General features: G+C 43.0%; 3 protein-coding genes across 9 annotated transcripts; 1 reads left to right on the forward strand and 2 right to left on the reverse strand.

The window, feature by feature from the left end:
* Nucleotides 1–2,547: 2,547 nt before the first annotated feature.
* LOC103650810 (uncharacterized) lies at nt 2,548–16,073 on the forward strand. 6 transcript variants are annotated; one of them, XR_004857228.1, is made up of 8 exons: nt 6,213–6,302; nt 6,722–6,938; nt 7,390–7,941; nt 8,028–8,269; nt 8,860–9,037; nt 10,691–10,816; nt 15,424–15,567; nt 15,682–16,073. XR_004857228.1 is itself a non-coding variant. In XM_008676379.4 (4 exons), exons 1-3 carry the CDS (start codon nt 2,802–2,804, stop codon nt 15,531–15,533), a joined length of 366 nt encoding a protein of 121 aa, XP_008674601.1. In that variant the 5' UTR covers nt 2,548–2,801; the 3' UTR covers nt 15,534–15,567; nt 15,682–16,073. The 6 variants fall into 6 exon arrangements, 1 of the variants encoding a protein (XP_008674601.1); XR_002750301.2 differs by lacking the exons at nt 6,213–6,302; nt 6,722–6,938 and adding an exon at nt 2,553–2,879; XR_004857229.1 differs by lacking the exon at nt 6,722–6,938 and having other exon boundaries at nt 6,202–6,302.
* LOC100384472 (uncharacterized) lies at nt 3,537–8,269 on the reverse strand. Its single transcript, NM_001322107.1, has 9 exons — nt 8,101–8,269; nt 7,372–7,594; nt 6,747–6,995; nt 6,401–6,451; nt 6,023–6,283; nt 5,814–5,866; nt 5,452–5,566; nt 5,115–5,369; nt 3,537–4,495 (listed from the first exon to the last, which is right to left on the reverse strand). Exons 1-9 carry the CDS (start codon nt 8,254–8,256, stop codon nt 3,537–3,539), a joined length of 2,322 nt encoding a protein of 773 aa, NP_001309036.1. The 5' UTR covers nt 8,257–8,269.
* On the reverse strand, nt 12,703–15,392 carry LOC103650809 (uncharacterized). Of its 2 annotated transcripts, none has more exons than XM_020550378.1 (3): nt 15,099–15,392; nt 13,307–13,455; nt 12,703–13,183 (listed from the first exon to the last, which is right to left on the reverse strand). In XM_020550378.1, exons 1-3 carry the CDS (start codon nt 15,186–15,188, stop codon nt 13,093–13,095), a joined length of 330 nt encoding a protein of 109 aa, XP_020405967.1. In that variant the 5' UTR covers nt 15,189–15,392; the 3' UTR covers nt 12,703–13,092. The 2 variants fall into 2 exon arrangements, with proteins under 2 accessions (XP_020405967.1, XP_008674597.1); XM_008676375.2 differs by having other exon boundaries at nt 12,703–13,195; nt 15,099–15,391.
* Nucleotides 16,074–17,708: the final 1,635 nt, after the last annotated feature.

Raw genomic sequence — 17,708 nt, forward strand, 5'->3', positions numbered from 1 at the left:
AGTAGACACACAACCTTTTCCTGTTAATACAATAGAACTCACATGCAAAAAGGTCTTGGTTTGGCCCGAAATAGCCGATAAAGGCAAAGGCAAGGGCATCGTCATTGGCGATCCTCGCATGTCAATTATATCACAAAAGAAGATTGCTCGAAAGGCTTCGGACGAGAAGGCTAAAAAGTCCAAAGGCGCCGGGGCGCAGGCACAATTAATGAACCAAACATATCAGCCTAGCCCGAACATCGCAGATGGTCTGGCACATACGTGCGGATGGTCCGGTGCTCAGAAAACGGTCTGGCTAACCCAACCGGACAGTCCACCTATGACCGAAGGCGTCAGCCTCTACACGAAGCAAGGAAAGAGATGCAAGGGCAAAGCACATATAGTCGGCTGATCAAAGCCGACTCTACTTTTGATCAATTGCTCTCCAAAAAATGATAGCAAAAAGACTGTTCCACGTGATCGGTCAATGAAGAAACCCCGGTCACCTACTAAAATGAAACGGCCGAACAAAACGGCCCAAAAGGCGACGCGACAAGCATCGCCTGTTCATCCTATGAGACCATGGTACTTTCTACCCGTTTATTCATCGTCAATATATTGTCCTACTCAAATGTGGAATGGCACGACGATGAATCCATGGTACATTTATAGTCCCTTTGTCTATCCAGGCTATGGGCACCTCTATTCTATTCATTTTGATCCATTGATCAAATGATCATGGCCGAGAAAGATACAATCCAAAACGGCCTTTATACATTGGTGCTTTATTGAATGATCTCCATATTGAAAAGCCGGTGACTTACATCAGGTTTAGTCCATATGCTTTTGGTTCGTCAACCTTCACCAAAAGGCAGGGGGACATATGTTGGACACCAAAAAAGGCCTAGAGGACGGTCCGGCCCTGAGGCCGGACAGTCTGCGGTGATGGCGCGGACGGTCCGCGTGTGCGCAGAGTCAGTTAGGGTTCCTAGTTTCTCGTGGGATTTGTTACCTAGAACCGCGGGATTAACTCAGGAAACAGTTTGAAGCAGATCCAAACCTCCCCTTTATATAGATGAAGGGCTACAGCCGATTGAACCCCCAACAATCGATCAAATCAAGTCTATTTCTCGTTTTTACCTCATTCATTAGGAGTAGCTTTAGTTTAGTTCTAGTCTAGTTCTAGGTTAGTCTTTCAATCCCTAAATTTTTCGCTTCTCTTCGACACTACATCGATTAGATGAGTCTAGGTCAGCCTGCCGAGTCTAGACATCTCCTAGGATCTCTCCTCCCCGACGGGGTCCCTCCCGGGAGCGAGATCCAGGCGCCGTTGGCGATTTCCGCCGCCCCTGCGCACGCACAGACCATCCGGCCCCAGGGCGCGGACCGTCCGACCGTCAGGCAGGAAACCCTAGCCCTGCGCCAGGCCGCGGACCGTCTGATCTCTGGCTGCGGACCGTCCGCCCCTGTGAAGAGAGCACCGCCACGGTTTGTGTTGAGTGATTGGCGCCCGAAAAAGGCGTCAACAGATATGTACCAGCCTTTACCAAGTTTTCCATCATCTAGGCGTCTCTGCGATAAACACTAAGTTCTTGTATTCAAATGGACCAGATTTCAAGTTCATACATCAATCTACAGTTGTGTAATTAATCACGATCTAAATGTTTTTTCTAGGGTTTTTAATTAATTTTAGTAAAAAATAAGTAGGAATCGATTCGATCTATAGCCTATTATCAACTCTATGTGCACCTCACCTGGGCACATGTCGTGTGATAAAGAGTAAAATATGTTACTGATCTGTAAATTTATAGCATTATATCATCTCCCTAAGGCTGTCCGCAGCGCCTGCTGCGCGACGCCCCCTCCCCTTGCCCTGTAGCATGTATGGCGGCTACATGTCGCACGCCATGGCCACAGCGCCTCCCTTGCCAGGCGCCCTATGCGGAGGTCCGCTTCTCTCTCCCCCTCGATCTGGTGTGCGTTTGGCTGTCCTCCAAATACTGTTCATGTGGGCCCACTTCCAATTGTTAGTAGATGAAAAATTTATAGTAGATGAAAAGTATGTATAGAAAATGATATTTTATAGTTTTAGTGGGATATAAAGGGAGTATTTAGGGGGAACCGCTGCGGGAGATGAAAAAATAGGGGGTGCAATGTTGATGATGTGACCCAAAAAAGTGATATAGGGGAAAAAATTTAGGGGAAACCGCTGCGGATAGCCTAAACTCTCAAAATACACATCTATATTTATAAACTTGTGAAACTGTATTATTCGGATGACTAAGGCCCTGTTTGGAATTGTAGTATTTTTGCAGTTTTGAAACAAGGAGCTCAAAAGATGTTTGGTTTGTATAGTCAAAACTCAATTTTAAATACCATGGTTTACCTAAAACTGTGGTATTTTTGGAGTTTTCGAAACTCCGCTCAGGACCTCAGTTTTCTTCTCTTATCTCTACATATACTTTGTTTTTCCAATAGAAACAAACATATCTCAGTTTTGAGCAATAATGTAGTTTTACTGTGGTAAACTAATACCGTAGTATTTATGTTATGTACAATTATAAACTATGGTACCTTAAAACTACAATATTTTAAAATTGCATTCCCAAACAGGCCCTAAACTCTCAGTATCCACGTTCCGGTTTGGGCTGCTGCTGCGCAGTTGCATTTTCGCGAGCGTTCCTCGGATGATCGTGGTCACCTACTCACCTTTTTGCAACCACCGTCATTTTTTTTTGACCCCGGTTCTTCTTTTCTCCTCTGCTTCCAGTCCCAGCACTCCAGCATGATCCGTTAGGCACTCGCTCTGCTGGACCGCAGGGATGAGTCGAGGCAGCTACGGATCGCTCGAGCAAGTGGATCCTCCGTCCAGGGCTGGGATGCCAAGGTACGATGCCAAGGTACGATGCCGTTGTTCACTTCGGAACCCGTCGTTTTTAGCTTCTCTCTTTTGCTCCCCTTGTTCTGTTTGACGAAATGCCCGGCCTCGACGCTCTGTTTTACCAACGTGCTAATGCTTGCCTGCCTTCGCTATGGGTGTTTTTATCTGTGTCAATAGTACAATATCTCAAACGCGCAAGCAGACTGCCCTATTTTACCTTGTTTGTTTTGCTTGCTCTGAAGTAACCACAATATAGCATCATATTTGTCTTGCTTGCTATGAAGTTCCCCTCATGCATTCTACCCTCGGTATGCCAATCTTAGCTATTTACTTGGACGTTACGATTGTGTAATACAAATTTTCTAGGTGAGGATCTTCACCCATGAATTATTTGGGAGGGAAAATAAGTAACAGTATAACACCGTTTAATGTCATTAGAACAATACAGAGTATTTCGTACCTAGTTTGGCATGAGTAAGTTAAAACGAAATATTTCTAACAGGTTTATGACATAAGGAAGGACCCATTAGATGTACTCTAGTTAATTTCTCCACCTCTTTGAACAGAACCCTTCCATTTCCTGACTTGATACTGAGAAGACCGACTCCATTGTCAAGTAGCTAACCACCTGCCTGCTTTGATTAAATTGCTGTGCTCCACAAAGTTCAGCATCGCCCTAGATCTCATATGTCATTCCAACCCGGAGCAGTCTGTTATGAGGGACACATGTTATCTTCTCTGGTTGTCTGAAGTTCTTCCTCATGAAATTGTAAGCGTAGTCAACTATTATCTTCTTGAAGAAATCTGCATTTGGTTCTGCCACCACATTAGCTTCTCCTAGCATATGGACAACACCATCCTCCATCTCTCTTTGTATTGTTTGGATCTCATAGATGCATCCATTTGATGGAGCAGCAGTGCTTCTATCTGAAGAACTATCGGACAATGTTGCCCCTTGAACTCTGACGGAAGGCTCATTTGCATCTTCTACTTCTTCTGTTGAATTATCTCCTTGGCTGTAAAATGATTCTTGATGGATAAATTGTTTCAGATGTTCAATAACTAAGCCCTCAAATTCTCTTGGGTCTTCCACTTTATCATTGTATCCATAGCGCACCACACATCGGAATAGCCTGTAATCTCTTGGCTCCACATACCGGAAGAGGAACCTCTCGCTTGTTTCTATTTTGCTGATCGGTAAGTACTTTATTGAGATAATCACGAGAACTGAATGGATGGAAGGTACCCTTTCTATCAAGTGAGGAAGTATGGGTGGGATGCCTTGTACAAGCTCAGAGTACAAAAAGCCTATTCCTGGCAACCTGGCCAGATTTCTCCTTGCGGACAATTCTGCCACATAGTTACTTGATACTTTGTTCTGGAGCTCATAGTTGTATCGATGAACATGGACATAATGCCATGTGGCCATTATAAACATCAAAATTCCTGCAAAAGCTAATGGCAAGTAGCCACCTTGAGTGAACTTGTAGAATGCGGAAGATAAGTATACGAGCTCTGCTCCACCAATTATTACTAGAAAGAGTGCAATCCACAGCAGGCTTGTCTTCCATATCATAACCATTACTAAAGTGACTAGAAGTGTTGTTATAAACATCACAAAGACAACAGCAATACCTGCACAGTAAAATCGTGGTGTGAGTATTTGATCATATCATATAACATAAAGATGATCCATTTCAGGATATGGATCACTCTTATATGGTTTCTATGGGATCATGCCTGTACTTTTAGAAAAAGCTGACAGATCACCATGCAATTGAAAAATACACTAATATTTGGGATTTGATAAAATTGTCTTCGTTCACACAGAACCACATCTTAATGTTTGCTAGGGTGATTTCATGTGTTCTGCTTTCGCTGTTTAAATAGCAATAAACATGAGTGCTCATAACTTGTTTACAATCTAGTCAGGTATAAGGGGGCACCTATCAAAGCTGAGTGCAAGTTCAGTGCATGTTATATTTATTATTATTACTGAAGTATAGCTGGGACAAATGAACCTATTAAAGCTGAGAGCCTATTAGCTGACTGCCTGTTACACATTGCTTCAAGTAATTGATACAGATTTGGAAAACTTAGAGAAAACTGCAACAAGCAGATGACTGCCAACAAATAATTAGAAATGCAGTATTTTATAATTTCTGTAAAAATTGAATATTCAGATACTGCATTTTTTTAGTTTAATTATATCCTGGGATGGGAGGGATGCTTGTTTCTAGAATTGAGAATTTACCATATGCATTGCCAATCTTTTCTGTAGTTTGGAAAATAGCTGTAACAGCTACACACAAAACCATCAAGACATAGTTGATCTCTGGGATGTAGACCTGTCCTTCAAACTTCGTTGATGTGTGGGTGACACGAACTCGTGGAAAGCAACCTAGAACTTGGGACTGAGCAATAATTGCAAAGGCACCAGATATCATAGCTTGGCTTGCAATTATAGCAGCAGCTACAGCCACCACAAATGTTGGCCAGTACAATGGACCTGGTAACAAAGTTCATAAGTTCATAGAATTTGATCGTCCAAACCTAATGTCTTTTCTTAGTTGATTCTTATATGTCCTTACCTGGAATTGATTTGTAGAATGTATTTGCAACATTTTCTGGGTAGACACGAAGATATGCAGCTTGTCCAATGTATGCCAGCAGTACCGAAGGGAAAAGAACTACTGAAAAGCCAATCTGTAGTGTAATAAAACTTTACCATGAATATCTAACTGATTCGACACATAAAGCAATTTTGAAGTTCAACATTCAGACTATTTCTTTAGAACATGAAAATAGTTTTACACAGTTTAGGACTATGTTCTTAACACACTAAAAAGGTGTTTCTCCATAATCACAGCTTGTGATAATCAATGGGGTTAGTAGTTTGTGTGTGCATGCATTCAGAAAAATGTAAAGCCGGGAAATAGAAGTGCTCGATTACCTGAATAGCTCTCACATTGAAGTGACCAAGGTCCGCAAACATTGCCTCAGTTCCTGTTTTACAAAAAATGCAATGCACATTACATGACTTGTGGTTAAAATTATCTATCGGTGCCATTATGTAAGACCAATTTTTCTGCCAAAATGTTAAGTTGATCTCTTAGGGATCAGGGTAATTGTTATATTGAAGAATTCTGCCATCAAAAGTACCTGTGATGCATAAAATAACTCCTCCAAGAGAAATCCAGCCCTGCTTTCCATTCCTTTTGAAATAGTCCACGATATATTTTGGATTGAATGCTTTCAGGACACTAACATCATGTTTGATCAAATTATAAACTCCAATACCCGCAATCAGGAGGAACCATGCCAAGATTATAGGTGCAAATGTGTAACCAACTTTGTCTGTGCCAAAGCACTGAACAAGAAAGAGGACGATCAAAATGGCTATTGAGATGCCAACAATTTGTCCTGTTGATCGATTAAGAAGGTCAGATTAAGTTCCCAACCTAAACAGTAAAGTTATTTAAACTGTTGTAACTCCTGTTGAATATATATTTCAAAATTTCAATGCATAGCCTGTTGTACCTTGAGTCAGGTTCGTTGCTCTTTGTTGGATCCCCCCGACAGCGCTAAGTACTGCAAAAGAATACCTATGAGTTTCCATTTTAAAAAATCAATCTTGTAGGTATATTCTAGTGGCCAGAGGATATGCATCGCATGGCAGGATAATAGCTCTCTCTTAATTATTGCAAGTGGCACTTTTATCTTTACGTCTTTCATATTTGAACTGAGAGTAGATTTTTAGCATGTGCATCAAAAGAGTGCATAAAAGTGATACACTGCCTTATTTATTTTAATAATCCATGTGTATTTTAACTATACCCTGTATACAACATTTTTTACAAGAGATGAGGAAGGAGACTGAACTCACCTGACATAGATGGAGTTAGTACACCATCACCAATCACCATGGATGTTGCCAGGACTGTCACTAGAAAAAGCAAGACCTTAAATTTTGGACTGCTTTCCATCTTCTTCTTGATCCAATGAGCCCTCTTCATGGGATATGTGGGAGACTCTAACTTGTAGTGAGATACCATCGCATCTTCAGCCTGCTGATTAGGTATCAAGCTAACCCTAGCATACCGTGATATCAATGAATAAAGTGCAAACGTTCCTCCTGCAATATTATAGATTGATAATACATGTTAGCTTCTCTCATAAAACGAATAATGTTTTCCTGTGATGCTTCTTTTTATTTTAATTTAGCAAATTAGGTGTTCGATTCTCACGGACGTAGCCTAATGTTTTTACCTATATTCTTAAAGATACTACAGTATCTATACACACTTACACATCTTTTATTTATTATATTCTGTTGGGACAGTCTAAACCAATGTTGTGAACGACTTTCATTTGTATATATTTCTGACATTCTTTACAACATCTTGTTTCAACCTTCATCCCATGTCTAGTTCTTAAAAACACTTGTTATATAGCCATACTAGAAGAGTCGAAGTTGTGATGAGAAGATGTATGTAACAATACTTACTTACCATCACCGTTATCATTAGCTCGCAGGACAATAAAACAATATTTTATCAACGGAAGGAGAATCACAGTGTAGATAATGAGAGACATGACTCCGAGGAGGTCATCTGTGTTGTTGATCCCGTTTGTGAAGGTGCTGGAGAAAACATAGAGCGGAGAAGTCCCCATGTCTCCGTAGACCACACCTATGCTCTGGAATGCTAGGTGCAGTGTGGTCGCCCAGCCAACCTTCATTACCAAAGTGCATACTCTGAATCAGATTACATTTGCCTCGAAAAGAAAGCAAGAAAGAAAGCAGACAATATGCTTTTAGGCACACAACCCTTAGATGATGAAGCAGCTAGCTGATATGCTTAGTCTCTTCAGTAAGGCAAGGACGAACACGACAGTGCAGCAGTTACTTAAGATTTCAGCAGAACCATAGAAACACTTTACGAGATGAAAAAAAGAACACATACAAGAAGAAAAAAAAACTCAACCACATATGGATACTCCCATTAGACTTTGTTCTAAGAAGGCAACAGGGGTTTCATGGACCCTGGAGTTCAAGGGTCGAGAATCTTTCGTGCAACACGGTACGTTTGTATGAGAATTATATATTTAATTAGTTTTGAACTTTTGTTGAAATAAATTGATGAGGATTCAAAATTTTACTGTGCAGTTACACACGGCTCTAAGGCAAAAGGAGGATCATTATCTGATTGGATAAGAGTAGTCGGAGAACTAACATATACCTTGGCTGCATGCGTCGATCCACCAGCAGGGAACATTCCAGCCTCCATGTGCAGTGAATCATATCTCTGTAGCCTCTTGGGCGGCATTTTCTCCGACGCATCATCAGCATCACCGTGAGCAGCTCCGTTGCTGCTTGTGTGGTGAGGTTCAGCCATGCTAGACTAGAAGGTATGGGGGGTCTCTCACGCTCAGTTGCTCTGGCCGATCGACCTCTTGTTTCTGTTTCACATAGCTTGGATTTTATAGGCAGTTTCTCTCGTGATGCTAGCTAGGGTATGAACGTGTGCTTTTTGTTGAGTGTTGACGGCTCCAACATCAGCCGCTCCTCAACGTCCGCCTGAGATCCCGTCGTCCGCCCTGTGCGCACGCGCGCTACGGCATGCACTCCCGCGAGACGTGCTCCACTCTAGTGCTTAGATGTAATAATTGTATATATGATCAAATGAATCTTGGTGCCGTTTGGTTCAAATGTTTGTAACGTAATGGGTAAGTGATAACGTTAAATCATATTTGTTTTAGTCCAGCCGTAATCAGATACCATACTAAAAATTGATACCGGACTATTCAAATTTGTTACCGCCCGTAATCGAACGTAAACCATTACCCTTTACGTTACATTTCGTGAACCAAACAGCACCCTTGTTAAGTTGGCTCTCATTCCTGTTTCACTTGCTTCCTTTTTTTCAAAGACCAAGTATATATAAACGTATTCTGGGATGTGACTGGATGCTCGTCTAACAAACGGAATTCTATCTCAGTGCATGCATGTTGGCGGAGGCCAGACGCTGTTGCTGTCGTTCGCTTCACTTGCCGAGGTCTTCGTTCAACGCCGCAGCCGTGAAACGCTTGTGATTTTCTTTACACAAGCCGGGAAGGTGGCTACGTGCGTGGTGGGAGGGCGTGGTGACTTTTCTTCATCCGCAGTGGCTGTCACTGGTAAGTGTAGCGCTGTACTCTAGACTTTCCACCATACGAATCTGCGACTTGGCCCTTCAGTTCCAGTTTTCCCCCATACTCCTTGACAATGATGAACCATATTGAGCCATATGCCCATGAATGGATGTCCTGATCCCTTTTTTTTAAAAAAAAAGTCAGTAACGACTACTGTTTTTGAATCATATAGACATATCTGTTAAAAGTTTAAAATAGAAACTATAATGGTCACAGAAGGAGAAGCCCTACACGAGTGTCTACCGACTAGCACGGGTTCTGAACTCTACTTGTTAACTAGGAGAGGCTGATCGAGGCAAGCGTGTATTTCCCGTCGCCAATACGTATGGACTAAGCATGCATACGGCCCCACGGGACATTTGGAACAGTGTGTAACGGCCCCAAAAGTGGCTGCCATCAGTATTGACTTCCAATCTTCGATACGGTGAGCAGCTACTGTTGGGAAAATGTCGGAGCCCGAGTGTTCTTTTGCAACTTGGTAGTTTCAACTCGCTTTCGTGTTGATATGCTCCATGGACTTGACCATTGCTACTCGTGACGAAGGATGCGTTTGGAGAACGGCATAACGCTCTTCAATCTTCTCGACGTGACGTGCCTCTGGAATATACCGCCCGGCCTTTGTAGCCTTAAGGTCACGTGTAACCCCGATCGATTTTTCTAAGTATAAAATACAATTAAATGACTTTATAATACAACCTATAACCTCTAAATTATAAGTATAGTAAAACAATAATATATAGAGAATTATGAAGAGACAACCTCTTGTGAAAAGTTTATCTTTTAATCTTTTTAACTTACCTTATTAAAAATCTCTTAGAAAATCTTAAATTAATAGAGTTGTACATGTACTAACCAAACGTGAAACGTGTCGATTCTTTAGAAGGACCGATCGACAACGTGAGCAACTGAAGGGACAGAGATCTTTGACCATGTGCGCGAGTTGTTTCTAGGTTTGGTTAACCTTGAGGGCTTTGTTCGTTCAAGAGGTCTCCAAGTTTCTATCACCCTCTTGCGAAGTTATAGCAAATTTGAGAGATGTATTTATCTTGCAGGCGCATACAAACTTTTTTTTACAGAGGTATATAAATGTATAGTGGAATTTTAACTAAATTTATAGATTTTTTTTATTTTTTAGGTGCATTTGCACCCTCTATAGACAACGTAGTTTCACCTCTGGTCTCGTATCATATATTATCTTTAAGAATATTATGGTTTTAAGAAATATTATAAATTATGACATTTAGACAAAAAGCTAGTCATGCTTTAAATTTTTTGGGTCGAAGTGGAGTTTCTAATGCTCTAAAATTCATAGTATCTAGAATACTATGGTTTTAAAAACACGTTTCAAGTAAGCACATTATGACATAAAATACATTGTTATTTCTTCACACCATTATGGTATTATCTCGAAAATATAAAATAATTTACCTCCAAACAAGGCCGCAGTATTTCACTTGCTTCCGTAGGTATCTAGATATAGATGTGTTTACAAATTTTGAAGTTCCGTGCATATCTAGAAACGCCGAAACGTGGTATAAATCGAAACTGAAGTAGTCTTTTTCTTACTATATACTGCGTGCGGCATGGCCAGTGGATGTAAAGACGCCGTAATGTTAACGCTGTTAGTTTGATTTCTAGGATTCCGTCGCGACTGCAAAACACAAACGGTTGTTTTCAGTGAGGACCATGTAGATGCAGCGAATGCAGAGCTTTGGGCTACAAGTCTATGGTGTGACCGTGTGATGAACTGATGGTAAAGAGCAGGTTGTCATCTTTCACCTCAGCCTTTCTAGTCTCCCTTTTGAATAAAATTATACTGCGCAAGGGAGAAATTATGGAACGCCTTCCGGTGAAAGATATTTTATTTAGAGGAAGTTTGGTTTTTACGGACTAATTTTTAGTCCCTTCATTTTAATCTCCTTTTATCCTTAGATTACTGAATACATGAATTAAAATAAAGATAATTCCTCTTTTAGTTCATATATTTGACAATTTATGGACTAAGCATCTCCAACAGCGTGACCTATAAAAATGCACAATAATTTTAAAATCAGTAAATTTTTATTGAATTTAGAGCACAACAAAATGTTATGCTATGAGCATCTCCAACAATACCTCAAGCTGGTGCATTAAATTAAAATATGAGGCTCTACGTAGAAAAAACTACTCCAACAGTGACTCATTTCATAAAATTTGGTCAAAAATTTATATGGCACCCTCTTAAGTGCCTCAAATATACTACACCTGTAGCGGGCTGCCCTATAATCTAGAAATGAGGTTTTACTGTTGGAGCAGAATGTTTTGTCGGTGTCATAAATTCTATAAAATATACTAATTTTTAAATTATAGGGTATTTTTATAAGTCGCGTTGTTGGAGATGCTTTGAAGCCCCGAATATATATTATAGAGCAACTCAATATGGTGTAGTATATTTAAGGCACTTGTGATAGTACTCTATAATTTTTTGACCAAATTTTATAAAATGAGACATGGTTGAAGTAGTTTTTGCTGTGTAAAGCCTTATATTTCAATTTAATACACCAGTTTAAGATATTGTTAAAGATGCTTAAAAAAGACTAAAACGGAGGTACTAACCCTAAACCAAACATCCCGTTACTTTGGTCGGTAAAAATCAGGAAGCGCGGCGCCAGAGATGGTCAGATCTGGTTTTGACGCGGGTGTTCCCTTTGTTGGACGTGCCAATGCCAATGAATGATGCTATCCGGCCGTTATCCGGTCTGCTTTGTAGTTGTAGTGCCCAGTTGCATTGCAGGCCTGCCTGCCGTCCTTCTTTGAACCTTGACCAGTTTTTCGTTCGGCTCTTCGTATATGAAGCAGCTGCATAGCTACGGTTTGCCCTCCTCGCTTTCATCCATCCTACCACTTGCTGTACTGAAAAGTAGGCTTGTTTGTCGGGTTACGTATTTCATCTAGAGTGTACTTTATTATCTTAGAGAAGGTAATGACGACAAGTACCCATCCTCGCTTTCGTACTTTCTCTTCGTTCCTCCTCCTATCTCTATGATGATTCTTATCTGATGACGGAAATGACGAACGACCTTTCCATTGGGCTCCAACCCATGCATGTACGCAGATATGCTCCGAGCCCAGCCCACACCAACGAACTTCGTTAGGCTACCATGCCGTTGCCCCCCGCGGCCCGCGAACCCCTGCGCGGTTGCTCTTTTCCCTTTTTCTATTTCGCGAGCGTGGGTTTGCAATTCCCCGCGCCGCCGTGCGTCCCCGGCAATGGGAAGCTCACTCTGATGATCGCTGGTCGGCTCCTCTCACTCGCAGCCATCTCTCTCTCCGCCACCCGTCCTCATTTGCCCCCGAACACTGTGACACCATCTGCTGCGCACGCACCCTTTCTCAATGGCCGAAGCGAAGAGGGGGATGGGAAGGTACGGTCTCTTCGCTTGTCGCAGTTATTAATTTTACAATTCTAGACTAGATTCGACGTTGGCAATAGTTGATGCCTGTTTTTTTGTCAGCATCTATTTTCCTTCTAAGTTTCTATTAGGGAGAATTGCCCCACGTCTGTTTTTAGGACCAACGATGTCATAAGAATATAACATGACACCACTTACAATCTGTAGGGCAGTGCTTAATATGTAGTTTGTTACAAATAATTTAAAATTAGAAGGAAATTAAAAAAGAAAACAAGTTCCTCTTCATTTTACCTTGTGCCAATATGCTACTACAATATTTAGCTTAACATGCTGAACAGTATGAGTTTCAGACTTTCAAAAGCAGATAGTTGATAGGTTGTATCAGGGGCTCAGCTAATGGTTGCTTTCCCCTAGTTTCTCCATATCTAAACATAGAATATTTGATCCCGTACTTTTTCAGTTGACTCTGGTAGGCTGGTTATTTGACAGTACCCCAATCCTTGCGTTTGCCTTTCCTGGCATGATTGATAATGAAAAACCCTACTTTTTGGCTGTCTGGGTGCTCTGATCACATTGTGGTCCTCTGCTCCTGTACCAAGTCTAATATTGCCCTAGATCTCATATGTCATTCCCACTCGTAGCATCCTGTTATGAGGGATGCATGTTATCTTCTCTGGTTGACTGAAGTTCTTCCTCATGAAACTGCAAGCGTAGCCAACTATTATCTTCTTCAATAAATCTGCATTTGGTCCTGCCACCACATTAGGATGTATCAATATGAAGAGTTCACAAACATCTAAGACCAACAACACTACATGTCAAATTCTCTCTTATTGAATTTACTTAATAGCATCTTACTTACACTATCAAAAGATGGGTGTCCCAGTCTGCGATGGTGCAACAAAATATCTTCACACCTTCCTCTATTGCCAGAGCTGTATCTTCTTGGCTGATGTACCACAACCCATTACGTCTGACTCTAGTCTCAATCCTCTTCCCAGTCCTCTTCTCCTGAAAGATACATGAGTGCTCATCAAATAAGATTGTGCAATTGAATTGGTCAACAATGAAGCCAACAGAAAGGAGATTAACAGGAAATGCAGGGACATGAAGAACAAAAGGTAATGTAAGATGTGGCGTGAATCTAACTAACTCTACACCTCTAATAGGCTGAGAAGTTCCATCAGCAGTTTGGATTGTTTCTAAATGAGTCTATGGGTTATAGGATGCAAAAGGATTGAATGAGCATGTCACATGTTTAGACGCACCTGAATCTATAATCCAATTTAAATGAGGATCATATGATGATGCAAGTGTCTGTGCTTGAATACCTTTGCGCACATGGGTATAGTTGGCAAAGTTACCAAAATGAATGGCAGTTGCTGCAATAGGACCCTGTGAGGAGGTGCTTGTGGAGTTCTTAGAAGTATTTCTCTCTTGCCACTGCTCCCACTGCATGATTTGTTCCCCTGTCAGTATGATAGATGGACCCTCCTCTGCCACAACAATATTAGCCCTAGAGCCTCCTTGAGCCCTGCCTCGACCTCCTCTACTAGCACCATAACCAACATGGCTTCCATGGGTGCTGATCCGTCTACCATTATAGTTCTTTGGTCTACGGCAATTATAACTCAAATGCCGTTTGTCTCCACAATTGTAAGATTCCCTATTGTCAGCTATGGTGTAGGCTGATCTAACAGGAGTGTTACTACCGATCACCGCAACCTAATTTCTTCTTGGACTATGGCTGAAATAGCATCCTCCAAGGTAGGAAGACTATCCTGGTGACAAAAAACAGCCCTTCTACTCTCAAATTCATAGTTCAATCCTTTGAGGAACTGGGTCACTCCTGTCCTCTGCCCATTTTTGGACAGCTTGAGCATCATTGGGAGTCTCCATTTGAAGTGGGGCATAGTGATCTAACTCAACCCCCACAAGTATTTGAGTTCATTAGCATACTCCTCAATTGTCCTCCCTGTTTTATTTTATCCGCCTTGCCTTAAATCTCTACCATCATCGTCGCCATCACATTCCCTTTACCAGTGTGAAGCGGCTGAGAACGATGGTGAACAGTTGACTTCATTTGCCGTAGTTGTGAACTTGAGTGTCGAGAGTGTACGACACCAGCGACTTGATGTTGACACTGTGAATGGCTTGGGAGAGAGGAAGTACTGTGGTTGAAGAAGCTGCAGTGGTGTCGCCAAGTACGGGGGAGGAATGAGTGCTGAAAGCCGGCAACGGTGGCATGCCAAGTAGAGGGGAGGAACTGTTGTGAAGAGCGGCGGTGGTGAGTGGTGACGCTGTGGACTGAGCTATGCGTATCGCTCATGATGAGAAAAGGTGCGATCTCAGGATCTTCTAGCTGGTACCATGCAAGAACTAGAAGAGGAGAATATCTGTTCTCTGTATTCATATGTAGTTTACGAATTACAAAATATATAGGCACGCTAGATTATAAGAGATAAGCACAGGTAAAGTGATCCTAGAAAACTGGGCACGCAGGCCCGAAGACTCGGACGAACAGGCATGAAACGAGGATCTAGCCAACTGACTTTGTACAACGTTTAGCAATATTGACAATTCAAAAATACCCATGCATCAGGCAAATGAAGGACCTGTTGTTTGATTGAATTTGAGTAGCTGGAGAAACACACCTCGGCTGCATGTGTTGGTCCGCCAGGAATCTTTCCAACCTCCCTATGCAGTGAACTTTGCTTTCCTACTTGTTGAAGTTGGAGATTCATTTATGCAAGTTTGAATTTGCATTCCCATTATGTAAACAGTCGTGATATTAGTACAGTGTGTAACGGCCAAACTGCCAACAATATTGACTTGGAAACTTCAATACTACGGACAGCTATTGCTGGAATGAAAACATGGGGGAGCCGAAGTGTTCTTTCGTCACTCGGTGGTTTTAACTCCCTTTCGTGCTGTCCTGCAGGCCTGCACCACGGACTTTGACCATTCTTTATTGCGCAGGATCCGTGCAGAGAAAAGTCTTCGTGATAATGGCTTCTAGCCTTCTGGAATATTTACCACCTGCGGCCAAGCGTGTGAAAATTGCTCGGAAAGATTGGCAAGCTGAATGACCGAAGGGGATAAGATCATTGACCGTGTGCGCAAGTGAGTTGAACTTTCAAAGTTTTTTAATCTTTTATTTTTACTACGTGCAGCGTGGCCAGTGGATTGAGAAGTAGTAAACGCGTAAGATTAATTCTGCTGATTTACTTTCTCTAGGTCTGGTTGCTCTCTCAGGTGTCCCTATCAGGGCTTAGAAAGGACGTGTTTGGACTTGGACGAACTCAAGGAGAACTACATAATGACGATTTAGTGACGGGGTTTTTTTAAGAAGGGTTTAGTGATGACTTGTTACATGCAGCTTTCGGCTCCAGGACTTGGGTTTGGTAAGCTGTTTCTCTGTTAAGTCTGCTATTGGGGGTACAGATCCAATGCACCGAATGATCAACAGAACCATAAACGTCGGGCTGGTTTGGTAACTTAGCCAGACCTGTGGGCAGCCCATCCCCTGAGGCGTTTTATTGGGCCTCACCTTTTTTTCCCCCAGATTATTTTGGCGTCGGTTTTCATACGCCAACATAAATGGAGCGTCAATTCCAGCATTTGTTTCAGCTCTTTGGTCCGATTCCTCTTTTGACTCTGATGTTTTTCCTTTGCACGAGACGTGGTTTCTACTTCTCTAAACATCATGATTTGTTTCTATTTGCGAATTTGGACACCGTAAACTATGACTGAGCTCACCTCGAGACGAGAGAGCAAAGTATAGTTGGAGAGATTGTCTGATATGCGTTTGTTGTCTATGGACGTCGCTCTCAGTGTCACCATTCACCACACGGTGGAATGTGTGTATAACTTCGGATTAAAGTCGACTGCTATAGCTGTATAAAAATACTGAAGAAGCATTAGAAGCCGGAACCGAATGGTGTGCCTTGTCTTTTACGAGTGGGCTCATTTCTCGCTTTGTTCTCTCCCCCCGTGTAGTGCAGGTACATTACAAAGCAGTTCCATTCCGTTTTCGCTTTTATTAGGTACTGCTAGTGAAATCGCTCTTCTCCTTTCGTCGTGCCACGTGGCGGTGCCAGGCACGTTAGAAGGTGATAGCAAGCAGATGAGCTCATGAGCAGAGGGAGTCACGGCTGAGACTGAGAGGATTAGGTCCAGTGGATAGCGTCGATTATCAGCCATACCGCACTTAATCTCCTTTGGAAATGGCCTCGTTTCTCGCCTGCCAAATAGAATGCTCCTCCTCCTCCTTCTTGTGGCTCCTTTTTTAAAATAATAATAAAATATAGAACGGGAAGGAAATCGTCACGAAATTGAGGGGCCCCGAGGGCGACAAGGGAGCGCGCGGTGCATGCATCCGCCGTTCCTATCGATGATGTCGGCACACCAGTGGGAGTGGGGCAAACACCCAGGCCAAGAGTGCACGCGAGCACAAGCCCGTGCCCGCCTTTTTCCCTGTTCCTCGCTCTTTGTTTCTTTTTTAAAAAAAAATGTGGAGCAGGAATCATCATCCATCATCACCGACTTGTTTTTTTTAAAATTTTGGAGCAGGAATCATCGTCCTTCATCATCGACAAACTCAATCGTGTATTAGCATAGTCAATGGCCTCGCTCGTGGCGTGGCCTGGTCAAACTAATCGGGATATGACCGTATGATCGGATCTGCTGACACCTGACACCCCAGCCCCTTGTTTTTAATACTTGAACGGTTCGTTTAGTCCACCGGTGAGAATTGCTAAACCCTAAACGGCCGGAACAAGGAAGAGGAGGGGAAGGCGGGACGAGCAGGCGCCAGGCGGAGACAACAGAGGCGGACACAGGCAAGCGGTGCGTCACGTCAAACCCTTCTGGGCTCTGGCCTTTTGCCTCGCCGCCTCCGCCTCGGCCTCGGCCTCGGCATAGCCCGAGGACCTGGCATGGGAACCTTCGCCGCCGACAGCGACGCTTCCATGATTCCATCCCATCCCTGATCTGATCCTTCGCTCGCTGGGTCTCCCTCCGCGGCCCCTCCAGACGCGAGGCGAAAACAAGAGGCCGTACGTACTGCCCTGCCGTGGCCCGTGGCCGGGCCATCCGACGGCGACGCGGGCGGTGCTGCCGCGACGTGGTTGCGTGCGCGTCGCACGCGGGGGGGCCGGTCGCCGTCCGCCGGTCCGGTCGAAGCCGAGGCCACAATCAACGCTACTCTATCCTCCTCCCCCGGCCCCCCCCTCGTCGTGGCGCGGCGGTCGGTCAATGGCCGC

This window comes from Zea mays, chromosome 3 (assembly GCF_902167145.1).
Source record: "Zea mays cultivar B73 chromosome 3, Zm-B73-REFERENCE-NAM-5.0, whole genome shotgun sequence".
Taxonomy (NCBI): domain Eukaryota; kingdom Viridiplantae; phylum Streptophyta; class Magnoliopsida; order Poales; family Poaceae; genus Zea; species Zea mays.

Coding starts and splice junctions, on each gene's coding strand:
- LOC100384472 (NM_001322107.1), bottom strand. CDS start 8,256: ATGGCTGAACCTCACCACACAAGCAGCAACGGAGCTGCTCACGGTGAT. Junction 7,595..8,100: donor GATCGACGCATGCAGCCAAG/GTATATGTTAGT, acceptor TTGGTAATGAAG/GTTGGCTGGGCGACCACACT. Junction 6,452..6,746: donor ACTAACTCCATCTATGTCAG/GTGAGTTCAGTC, acceptor ATTCTTTTGCAG/TACTTAGCGCTGTCGGGGGG.
- LOC103650809 (XM_008676375.2), bottom strand. CDS start 15,188: ATGAATCTCCAACTTCAACAAGTAGGAAAGCAAAGTTCACTGCATAGG. Junction 13,456..15,098: donor GACCAACACATGCAGCCGAG/GTGTGTTTCTCC, acceptor TGTATCTTTCAG/GAGAAGAGGACTGGGAAGAG. Junction 13,196..13,306: donor GACACCCATCTTTTGATAGT/GTAAGTAAGATG, acceptor ATGTGGTGGCAG/GACCAAATGCAGATTTATTG.
- LOC103650810 (XM_008676379.4), top strand. CDS start 2,802: ATGAGTCGAGGCAGCTACGGATCGCTCGAGCAAGTGGATCCTCCGTCC. Junction 2,880..8,859: donor TGCCAAGGTACGATGCCAAG/GTACGATGCCGT, acceptor ATTCTATCTCAG/TGCATGCATGTTGGCGGAGG. Junction 9,038..15,423: donor ATCCGCAGTGGCTGTCACTG/GTAAGTGTAGCG, acceptor TTTATTGCGCAG/GATCCGTGCAGAGAAAAGTC.